General features: G+C 54.0%; 1 protein-coding gene across 7 annotated transcripts in view; it reads left to right on the top strand.

Annotated features, from left to right (window-relative positions):
• DZIP1L (DAZ interacting zinc finger protein 1 like) overlaps positions 1-10907 on the top strand; it is a 46449-nt gene extending 35542 nt beyond the window's left edge. For 2 of the 7 annotated variants that reach the window (XM_024750724.1, XM_024750718.1), the window contains 6 exons: positions 1387-1520; positions 3421-3616; positions 6331-6547; positions 6964-7136; positions 8179-8318; positions 10028-10907. In XM_024750724.1, coding sequence (XP_024606492.1) covers positions 1387-1520; positions 3421-3616; positions 6331-6547; positions 6964-7136; positions 8179-8318; positions 10028-10189 — 1022 coding nt within the window. In that variant the 3' untranslated portion in view covers positions 10190-10907. Of the gene's footprint in view, positions 1-1386; positions 1521-3420; positions 3617-6330; positions 6548-6963; positions 8319-10027 lie in introns of those variants that run through there. The other 5 variants (XM_024750719.1, XM_024750720.1, XM_024750721.1 and 2 more) reach the window with 5 other exon arrangements.
• Positions 10908-11479: the final 572 nt, after the last annotated feature.

Genomic DNA, 11479 nt, shown 5'->3' with positions numbered 1-11479 from the left:
TTTTTTTTTTTTTTTTGCAGTATGCAGGCCTTTCACTGTTGTGGCCTCTCCTGTTGCGGAGCACAGGCTCCGGACGCGCAGGCTCAGCAGCCATGGCTCACGGGCCCAGCCGCTCCGCGGCATGTGGGATCTTCCCGAACTGGGGCATGAACCCGCGTCCCCTGCATCGGCAGGCGGACTCTCAACCACTGCACCACCAGGGAAGCCCCTAGCTCCAGAATTTTTGATTCAGTAGGTTGGACTGGGATCTGAGAATCTGCGTTTCTAATAAGTGACAGGTGGTGCCAATGCCGTGGCTCACACTTTGAGAACTGCTGCTCTAGAACAGCTGGTTCTCAGGCATGGCTGTTGTTAGGTCTGGGGAGTTTCACAAATAGATCTTAAGGCCTGGGGCCCACCCTCCGAGATTCTGCTATAATTAGCTTGGGATGGAGCCCAGGTGATTCTGATAGGCAGCCAGGGTTAAGGCCATCGCCTTGACTGTGAGCTCCTTGAGGGTTTTCTTTAGTGTCCTCAGTACTGGCCTGTTCAAGCTCCACATTACTTGTCAGTAAACGTCTACTGAGTGAATCAAAAGGCTGGTCCCTCTGTAACCACAGTGGCCCCCGGCATTGGACCTGAAGGGCACTTCTGGGAGGCCTTCCCTGACTCACCCGGGATGGCCCCTTTGTAGCAGTTATCACATTTTATTGTAATTGCTTATCTTGTTACCCGCTGGGTCGGTATTTCTCAAGGTGCAGCCTGTGGCTCACCTCCATCAGAATCATCTGGGCAAGTTAAAATGCAGATTCCAGGGCCCTTCCCCAGACCTATGGCATCAGACTCTCTGGAGGATGGGGCCAGGGAATGTACACTTTAAACCCAGGCAATTCTGATGTATGTAATTGGAGGGAGAACGCCTGATTTAGGCAGTAAACAAGGGGAGCAGGGAGCTATCTGTCCACCATATGTATATGTATACATACATCGTGCATGTAAGCCAAATCATTATGTTGTACATCTTAAACTTATACAGTGCTGTATGTCAGTTATATCTCAATGAAGCTGGGGCGGGGGCGGGGGGCGTGAAGACCAGAGCCCAGGGAACAAACTGCTGTCAGGACTCAACTGTGAGTCAAAAGCCTGAGATCTCTCAGTTAACCTGGGACAGGACTGAGCCAGATCTTGGAGGTCCAGACCGGCAGGGGATGAGGATCCTGAAGGTGGGTCGGGGGTCTGCAGCAGTGGTTCCCAGGAGGAGAAGGACCCGGGGATGGACACTCAGAGGGGATTGGTGGCCCTGGGTGCACAGGCTGGAGACCAGGATCCCTGGCTGGGTGTGGTGTGGCTTTGGGAGTAGAGGTTTCGGGCATCCAGGCTGACCTTGGTGGTCGTCTTGTGCTGCAGAGCTGGAGGACTCCCGCAGTGGACAGCAGAAGGTGCTGGCAGCTCTCAGTCGAAACCCCACCTTGCTGAAGCAGTTCAGGCCAGTCCTGGAGGACACCCTGGAGGAGAAGCTAGAAAGCATGGGGATAAAGCGAGTGAGTTCCAGGGCCGGTACCTACCGTTTAGACACAGGGCATTCTTGAACCGACAAAGGGTCGATTGTTCTTTACGTGGTAAGCTGATTCATCTTATTTGTTCCAGTGGGGCACCTTTGGTATCCAGGAATATAAACCTGCACAGCTGACACTGTGGTCGCTTCTCTGTTTCCTCCAGTGGCTTCCTGAGATGTCACCCTGTGTCCTGACTTCTCCGTGCTCTCCACTCATTGGCTACTTTCTTCTGCGTCTCTGTTTTGTTGTTGTTGCTCACGTACTCGAGGAATATTTACTGAGCACCTTTGTGCTAAGTAGTGTACTAGATGCTGAGAATACAGTGATGAGTTAGACAGAACTGGTCATTGTTTTCACCGAGTTTACAAACGGTAGGGAACTCAGGTATTAAACAGTGATTGTCCAGAAATTTAATAACTTACCATTGTGAGAAATAACTCTGCAAGAGAGGTATTGGATGCTATAGGAATGAATAATAAGGGGATGTGCCTTAGCTTGAAGGTCCAGGTGTGACAGTGGACAATACGTGGATATTACTTTGACAGATTACTCCTCTCCAACTGGATAGAGTCTCAGTGGAACTATCAAACAAGATGTTCCATCTTCTCCTGCACAAAGGGACTATATGTACCCCAAAGGACTGTGTCTCTGTTTCTGACAGAGGGAATTTAATTGGCTCAGTGTGGCCTTTGGAGGGGCCCCTTGGGTGAAGTGTCCATCATCGGTGGCACACGTGGCCATGCCCACTCAGCAGGTGGCTGTGGGTGGAGCAGGCTCTGAACATTCTGGTACAAATTAGCATTTGAACACCATTGTCCCTACATGCCCGTGTTCAACCAGAGTATGCATATTATCGTGAAAGGCATTATTTTTGGCTGTGTTGGGTCTTCATTGCTGTACGCGGGCTTTTTCTAGCTGCGGTGTGCGGGCTTCTCATTGCGGTGGCTTCTCTTATTGCAGAGCACGGGCTCTAGGCGCACGGGATTCAGTAGTTGTGGCACGTGAGCTCAGTAGTTGTGGCTCGCAGGCTCAGCAGTTGTGGCTCATGGGCTCTAGAGCGCAGGCTCAGTAGCTGCAGTGCATGAGCTTATTAGTTGCTCCGCGGCATGTGGGATCTTCCCAGACCAGGGCTCAAACCCGTGTCCCCTGCATTGGCAGGTGGATTCTCAACCACTGCGCCACCAGGGAAGCCCAGTGACATCTATTATTAAGAAACACATCTTGTTATCAAAGAAGCTGAGCATCGCATCATTGAGAATTCCAAAAAAAAAAAAAAACAACAACAACAGACACCTAGGTTTAATGTAGCAAGGATGCCCCCTAATCACTGACTGTTTTCAACTACTGCTCTATCTAACTCTGGCCTTATGTTCAGACTTGATTAAACCATTTCTTTGTAATCTTAAATGATTTCTCATGGGCTCTAGGTGGATGTCAAAAGCCCAAGCAAGTTCCAGTAGGTTTTGGAAGGGTGCCTGGCTTTGTTTTTTTGCAGTTGATGTTTTCAAATCTTGTTAGCCATGGAGGACAATGTGTCCAGCATAACGATAGTGCATAGGGGTACAAAAAGGAGCAAGCCATGGTCTCCCCACTGTAGGATTCGGTCGGGTGGTGGAGAGGCATGTCCCACCTAAGCCTGTATGCTTGATGTCGATGGACTGGTGCGTAGCCCCTTTGCACCATCCTGCTGTGTGTGCTTTGCTGGGGCCCCCAGGTCCTAGCCCACCTTGCTTTCAGCAGCCTGCTCGCCCTGCTCTAATGCTCAGCTCCTCTCCCAGAAGCACCGGCCCTGATCCCAGTGACTCCCAGGCCAGCAAAAGCTTTGAGAGGCTTAGGGAAGGAGAAGGGGAGCCCATCTCCAGAGGGAACCTCTGTGGTCTTCCAGGACGCAAAGGGAATCCCTGCTCACACCCTCCGACACCTGGAGTCCCTCCTGCGAACCCAGCGGGAGCAGAAGGCGGGGAGGTTTTCTGAATTTCTGAGTCTGAGGGAGAAGCTCATCAAGGAAGCCAGCAGCAGAGTGAAGGAGGAGAGACAGTGGAACAGGGCCCCGGTGTCCCAGCCAGACGGCGAGGCTCCAGGTGAGCTGGCGAGTGGGCTTGCTCGGGGCTGTGACCTGCGAGGGTGCAGGCTTGTTTGCGTATAAGGGGGTGCATAATCCCCCCCGTCCACATCCTGGGCTTTGCTCTGAAGGGCCAGACGACAGGGTCCTCCCAGGTGTCTGAGTCCAAAAGTCTTCTGCTGGAAAAACAGAGTCTGTGGATGGGGTGGGGTGGGCACCAGAGTCCCTCGGGGAAGCAGAGGAGAGCCAGGACCAGAGCTGTGCTCAGCCCTGAGCTGGCCCTGCTCCGACGCGCTGCCCCCTTCAGCAGCTTAGCTCTGCACTGTTTTACTTGCTTGGATCACAAGTTGAGCTTTGCCGCAACAGAGAGCAGCCCATTCTGTTTGTGGCTCTATAAACCAGGCCTGTCAGCACAGAGGCTTCAGGTGGAGGCAAGGATCTATCAAATGAATACTTGGCTCTGGGGCAGCGGTTGGGACAGTTTGGCAGGTGGACAAGTCCTCAGAACTCAGATGTCTCCTGGGCTGGGTCCAGCTGCTGCTTTGTCCCTGGAATTTGTGATATTGAAAGGCCCTGTGGGTCTTGTGGAGGACTGAAGTATGTGGGCGAGGACCCTCTGCGCTCTGTCCTCAGGGCACTCAGGGAGCAAGGGAACTGTGTTCTTTGGCTCAGGAGCCCCCACCTCTAGATCAGATCCACAGGCCGGGTGATGCCCCAGCTCCTTTCGGTCATGGACGTGTGCAGCCAGAGGAACATCGCTTCTGCTGTCTCCTTGTGTCCAGGCAGGCCCCAACCTGAGCTCTGTATGCAAAGGAAGTTTCCAGAGTGTGGTCCACCCATTGCTGGTGGCTTTGAGGGTTGATTTTAGTTGGTACGTGAATCAATAATTTCAAGATTTAATCTTTATTTTTCTTCATGTACATTGGAAAAATATTACTAACATAGCAATCCTGAGAGCTCATGAAAATTATTACTTGCATAAGTATGAAGTGGGTACTTTATGTTTAAAAGTGGTGTCATTTTATATAAAAATGTTAAATAGAGAACAGGACAGTTCCTTTGAGAATATGGTGAAAATTGTGTCGATGATCTGGGTAACTCTGTTGTATTTGGTTTAAATTTCTGGCCTTAAAAGCTCTGAGGAAAGGATAGTTTTTAGTCTTGTACAGAAATCTCAGAGTGAAGGGTGTTTGTCCTGGCTGCTAACCTGCCTTTCACATAACCCTCTGCCTCAAATGCTCACTCATTCCTAATTTGTTTAATTGAGTGCAGTATTTACTGAGGTTGACCTGGGCTGGGGCCGGCTCCCTTAGCTGGAAACCAGCCAGGACTAGGTGATGTGACAGGGCCAAGCACAGGCTGGGGCAGCTCGGAGAGGGGACGGGCCCCGAAGGAGGGTGAATGGAAGCCCCCTCTGAGTCCTGGTTTCCAAAAGAAGAGAAAGTTTTCTTGCTCTTCAAGGTGCTACCCTCCCCTCCAGTGCTTGGTCCCAGAGCCTGCAGTGGGAATCTCCCCTGGCCCCCACCTTCTGTCTCCGCTTCCCTGGCCTTGGGTCCTGCCTTCTCCAGGGCCCATCACTGACCTGTGAGATGAACACTGTTCTCTCGGCATTTTGTAGGCCTCCGTCCAGCTCTGCACCCACGTGTTCTCTTTCTAGGCCCCATGAGTGCTGTACGAAAGCTCACCTCCTGTCTCTGCTCAGAGTATGCCTCTTTTGTTTTGGGGCAAAGCTGCGGGGTGCAGCCAAGGCAGTGGCAAGAGCCCTAGATTTGGGATGACTGATGACCTGGGTTTGCATCTGCCGCTGACTTCCATGGAATCGTGGGTCTTGAGTGTTCCCGAATCCCTGGAAGCCTGCCTGGGGCTAAATGGATGTTGGGTGTAAAGTGCTTAGCTTGGTCTGCGCATAGTAACTGTAGCTGTTGTTATTTTCCCTCAGCAAGTTCACCCTCCTTTCAGTTTACTCTTTCCTAGAAACCCCACTTCTGTGTCAGTGCATTCTCCGAGAGCTGTGCATTTTGAACTGTCTTTTCGAACTGCGAACTACAGTAAGAAATGCATTTTATGCTGTGGCTCAGTCCACACGTGTAAGGGTCTGATGAAACAGTACTTACTCGGACTCCCTGTGATGCACTTTCTCTCCTCTTCTCTTCCCATAAAAAAACTGCCAATCCTGCATTACTGCCCGCCCCTTGTGATTCGCTAACTGGAGGGGCTGTATCTAATTGCCTGCCTTAAGCACTCCTGCACAAGCTGAGTTCTGGGAGGCGGGTGTGTGGATCTCGATGGCCCAGGTGGTCCACCGGCGCCCTCTGGTGGCAGCAGAGCCTTCCTGCAGGGCTGCCTGCACTCCAGCAGCAGCCACTTGGGTTGGGTAGAGAGCGGAGTAGGTGGCCTTGGCGAGGCCAGCTTCTACGATTGTGTCGGGGGAGCTGCAGACATGTTGGACCCTCTTCAGACCTGCTGCCTCCCGCGGGTCTCCCGAAACGATGCCATAACCCTGGAACACCAGCTGCTCTCTTGGTCTCTGATGAAACCGTGGGTCCCGGCCCCAGGTCTGGCCAGCAGCAGGACACCTGGGGTGGGGGAAGTTATTAAGTCCGCTGTGATTATGACGGTACTCTGCAAAGAGTGACTTGCCCAGTTCCCGTGTGTGGAGCCTCTTTCTGCTTCTCTCAGGCTCGAGGGCCCAGATGGGTATGCTCTGAAACTCACTCTTACCTGTGTTTCTAGTCAAAAGCCAGCAGAGCACACCGGTCACCAAAGAGGCCCAGACAAAGGCCAGGACCCTGCACGTGGCACAGTCATCCAAGCCGGCAGAGTCCCCCGTGTCACCTCTTCAGAGCCGCGGCAGCCATGGCCCGGGCCTGGCCCAGGGGCCCACCCCTACTCCTGGCTCCAGAGCGCCTGGACCCTCCAGCACCCCGCCTCCCCTGGGGCCCGGGCTGAGGTGAGCCAGGCTCTGCGCTCTCCCTTGGTCTGTGGTGTGGCTCCCGCGCTGTCGTGGGCCCCCCACAGCCTTCTGCAGACAGGGGAGGGGCAGAGGCAGAAGTGAACAGGAAGGGCCTCAGGTGCGGTCCAGCCCTACCTCCCAGGAAGAGACCGGGGTCCTTTGCTCCCAGCCAGGACACACCTACCCTCCCCTTACTCACCTGTCCCCAAGCCTCGGTTGCCACACTGGGTCTTCATCTGCTCACGGAGGAGCTGGTGTGGCTGCCACTCTCCAGATGACTCCTGGCTGGCGTCTGGGCCCAGGGAGGGAGCAGGGCTGGCTCTGGGCAAACCAGACAAGCTTGCAAGTGGTGAAGTGTGGTGTTGAACGTCCTCCTTCTGGCCCACACATCGCCCGTTTCTTCTTTTCCTCAGCAGTACGCCCCCGTTCAGTTCTGAAGAGGCCTCGGAGGCAGATACCGGCTCTCATGCGTCCCTCCAGCCCCCGAGAGTTCCTTCGAGGATGGGGCCCCGGCCGCAGGATGACTCAGACTGGTCTGACACCGAGACCTCGGAGGGGAGCGCCCAGACACCTGGCAAGAGCTCAGGTGCGCTGGCTTCCTCAGGAGAGGAAGGTTTCTTATAAAAATGTTAAGAGGCTTGTAGCTTCTGGCTTCAGTTGCATTTTCTAGCCAAAGATGAAAGAATATGGAACTTTTGTCTTTCCAAAGTCAGTAAGTGGAAGCGCTGGGGTGTAAGCCCAGCTCTATCTGCCAAGTCCAGTGTCCATGGATTCTGCAGTACTTCATCTTGTCCACAGTGTGTTCCAAGCCTGCCAATCCATCGACCACTAGAACCAGATCTCTGGAGAAGTACTGACGACCTGCCAGGCGAGATGATAGGGTGTAAACATCTAGGAACCGGGAATCTGGAGTCCTCGGACACGCTTCAGCCTCTGTCACTTGCTCCCTGCCTGTGCTTGTGTGAAGGGTTTCGGTTCCTTTGTTGTAAAATGAGGTTTCCGGACAAGATGGGTAATGAGGGGCGAGGTACACATTAGGCCCTTAACAAACAGTTTTTGAATGAATCAATGAGCCGAGGGCTGTCGTAGCTCCGGACCTCTGTTCAGGCCCCAGATGTTTGAATCCTGGAAGTCCGTGGCTAGCTCCCTGCTTCTTGGCCGGTCCTGAGGTCTGGACACCCACCTTGCTCTCCCAACGTCACCAGAGTCCGTTGATGACGTAGTCACTGCTTAGCCCCCTTCTTGCGTGGAGATCACAGAAAGCGTGTCTGGCCCGCGGCCCTCCTGTGCGAATTTATATCGATGATATTGCTTCGTTTCTCTGTGAAGGTGTTGGAGGAGGAACTGCACGTTGGTCTTGCAGTTCATGTACCGACTGAGCAGGGATTCCTCCCGGCCTCCCGTGGAGAGGGAAGGGCAGCTTCCTAAGCCTGTGTAGCCGTGTCCTTAAGTGCACAGTATGCTTACAGGATGTTCCAAGCACACGCCGGCCTCGGCCTCTCTCTCTCGGCCCCTCCTTCTTCCTCTTGACCCTTTTCCACGCTCCCTTTAGCCACACCAGAGCCTGGATGTGACCCATAAGGATGATGCGTTCAGACTCCGGGCTTTTCCCCTTGATTGCCTTCCAGGAACACTGGTGCCGTCGATGGTCAGGAATCATGAGAAGCAGCTGGGGGCTTCGACCAAGAAACCTGCTGGAGAGGTCAGTCTGTTCTGCAAGCCCAATGCCGGGCCACAGAGGGCTGCTGTGCCAGGAGGGAAGCCCCAGGTAGGCTGTAGGACCTTGGAGGCTGCCCTGCAATTCCCTACAGAGCCAGCTCTGAGTTTGGGGGCCTGAGGGAGGGCCCAGCGAGCGTCAGCCCGGGCCCTGGTGTGACACTGCGGGTGACCTCACTGTCTCCTCTGCCCTTGCACAGGTAGAGCGATGGCCACTTTCCAGAGCTTGTTGTTTCATTATACGAACAACCGCTCAGTGGGTTGTGTCTCCGGGCCGCACACGCTCCCACTTCCTGCCTCTGATAGAGCCTGGACCCAGCTCTGTGTCTGGCTTCCTGCAGTAGCTGCTCTCTTCCGGCTCCGCCTCACCCCACAGCCAACCCCTCCCCCTTCCCTCATGCCCGAGGACCCCAGCGCGAGGCTGTGTGCAGAGCAGATTTCTTCACAGGGCGGGGTGTTGGAGTAGCATCACACAGTACGTCAGAGTAGGCCACAGCACACAAGGGGGATATTTAGACTAAATATTCAAGGCCATTTCTCATCACTAAGAATGTCTCGATGGCCTTGCCTCTCTCAGGCTCCCGCTGCCATCAGATTTAGAACTCAGATGCTCAGCCTTCCAGACCATTCCCGTCAGGACGTCCTCTTCGCTGCCCGCCCCCCATCAGGGAACAACTTCCATATTCCTGTTGCTGTCTTAGGCAGAAACATTTTGCGCTCTTATTACTTTACACTCCTTTCTCAATCAAGAAGATGCATCCTGGGATGCTATTGCCCTAAAATCCAGAAGGAGTGGGCCATCACTTTTTGGTTCTCCCTAGCATACTCCCCCAACCCCAAATACCTGCCTTGTACTACATAACATGTTTGGTTTATTATGCAGCCCATGTGTGTTTGCGAGTAATGAGTCTAAAGGATTTAAAAAGTATTCATCCCTTTTCCCATGTTGTGAAAGAACACTGACAGCCCTAAGCAGGTTGAGGCACTGCTCAGAGCCTGCTTGCCGCCCCCGGGCCCTGCTGGTTTCTGATTGGTTGGCCTTACATTCCAGGCAAATGACCTGGGCACTGAGAGCTCTGGGGGGATGACCGTGGCTCTGGTTCCAGGACAGCCTGGGACCTTGGCCCATTCTGGGCTCCTCAGTTGGCCCCAGCGCAGACCCTTTCCAGGCCGAAAGATTCCTGGCACTTCGAGTTCCCCTCACGCTCCTATGGTCAGAGTGTTTCCCAGCCCCTAGACAAGAAGTCTGTGGCGGGTGGGTTGGGCGTGTTAGCCCCTGGTGCATCAGCTCAGGAATTTGGAGAAGTTGAGGCTCTAGGCTTCTAGATCCATCACTGTGGGCAGTTAAAAAATCTGGACAAAGTTTAAATTACAACAAGAGCAACCTGCTCTGCCACAGGCCTCTCCAAGGAGCTTGCCTTGGTGTGGCCAGTGGAATTTCAGGGGTGTTTGCGTTGCTGTGACCCCAGGTCTCTGAAGCAGGTTCTCAGGGAAATGAGAAGGCAGGAGGAGAAGCATCCCTCTCCTGCTTTCTTCCAAATCTGCATTTTGTCCCCATGTCCGTCCTGCACATCCATCCTCTCTTGTCAGATGCATTTTCTTCGCCCCCTCCCCTCCCTGCATCCTCTCTTCTCAGATGCATTTTCTTCTCCCCCTCCCCTCCCTCCATCCTCTCTTGTCAGATGCATTTTCTTCTCCCCCTCCCCTCCCTGCATCCCCCCTTGTCAGATGCATTTTCTTCTCCCCCTCCCCTCCCTGCAGCTTTCTGAAGATGAGAGTGACTTGGAGATCTCTTCCTTGGAAGATCTCCCCCAGGACGTGATCCAGAGAGAGAAACCAAAGCCCTTGTCTCGCTCGAAGCTCCCAGAGAAGATTGGTGCCAGCTCCTGGAGCCCTGGTCAGCCCAGGGCCCCTGGCTGGTGATCCTGTCCCAGAGCCTGGCGGCCAGAGGACCAGCCTCGTCGCCCAGAGGGGTGGGGCTGGCTCACGGTCCCCCCCCCAACAGATGGGGCTGCTCTGCCTCTTGTCGTCACCAGTAACCGAGAGGTCTTCTCCCCTGGAGAGAAGCAGAGCAGAAGATGGATATGATCTCTCCCGCCCCCTGTGAGGGGGCCCTGGCAGTGCCCCTGGGTCCCAGGGCTTGAGAAAGGGTTGTAACAGGACCTCAGAGGAGCATCCTTCCTCCACCTCCATGTTCACTCCAGACTGAAAGGAAACACCTGGTCTCTAGTCCGGAGTGTTTTGTAAACCTGCAGAAACGCTGTAGAGATGGGTCTTTTATGGGGTCCTTTTGGGGACTTATGCCTGAGCCAGTCATTCACTGATTGACCCAAAGCCATTTACTGAGGTCCTCCAGCCTCTCACTGCTGAGTTGGGGTAGAGGCAGAGATGGGGGGTGAAAAGTACAGGGTCATAATCTGTTGACAGAGATGAGGATGCTATGGGAGCGCAGACAGAGCCTCCCAGTGCAGCCTGGGGTGACCCTGGAGAGCTTCCCAGAGCTGATGTCTGGCAGGGCCTGCTCGTGGGTGGGAGGGAAGGAGGGCCTCATATCCCCAAAGAACCACAAATTAAATTTTTGATATTATTTCTAAAATTAGGTTATGTATATAAGTACTTTTTTTTTTTAATTTGAAAAGCTTTAATTTATTATATGTAAACCTTTAAATACAGTACAATGTTTCTCACTCTCTGGTATTTCTTCCTGTTTTGGGCACTTTAGCAGGGGCTGGGTGGGGGCTGGAGACATCTGTACCCCAACTGTGTCAGTTTAGGGCCTTTGGGGTGCAGTTGCCAAGATGGAGATAGGATTGCAGTCGGTTTGCTGGGGAGTCACACCGGCGGAAGAAGCCGGATCGGGCAGGGAAAGCGCTCACGTGTAATGCAGGTCTGACCCCTGTGGGAGAAGGGAGAGCGGGAAGCAGGAGTGGGGAGAGGGGAGCCCCAGACCGCCTTGCGGCTGACATCTCCACCAACCCTGTGGGAGCTCCAGAGCAGGCACTGCCCACCAGGGAGTCCCCACTGGGCAGGAATGGCCAGGACCTCGTGCCCCCAGCCAGCTTGGCCATTGACTGGGGTGCCCAGGCGAGTGAGACCTAGTTTCCCTAAAGGGAAACCCAGCCGTGCACCTCCAGGCCTCACGAGTAGAGGGAATAGCGTGATGAACCCACGTTCCCAACACCCAACTTCAACCGTTGTCCACTCAGCTCGTGG

The sequence above is a fragment of the Neophocaena asiaeorientalis genome, unplaced genomic scaffold (assembly GCF_003031525.2).
Source record: "Neophocaena asiaeorientalis asiaeorientalis breed wild unplaced genomic scaffold, Neophocaena_asiaeorientalis_V1.1 scaffold276, whole genome shotgun sequence".
NCBI classification, from domain to species: domain Eukaryota; kingdom Metazoa; phylum Chordata; class Mammalia; order Artiodactyla; family Phocoenidae; genus Neophocaena; species Neophocaena asiaeorientalis.
Note: the sequence above shows the minus strand (reverse complement) of the source record. Positions and strands in the feature narration are given on the sequence as shown.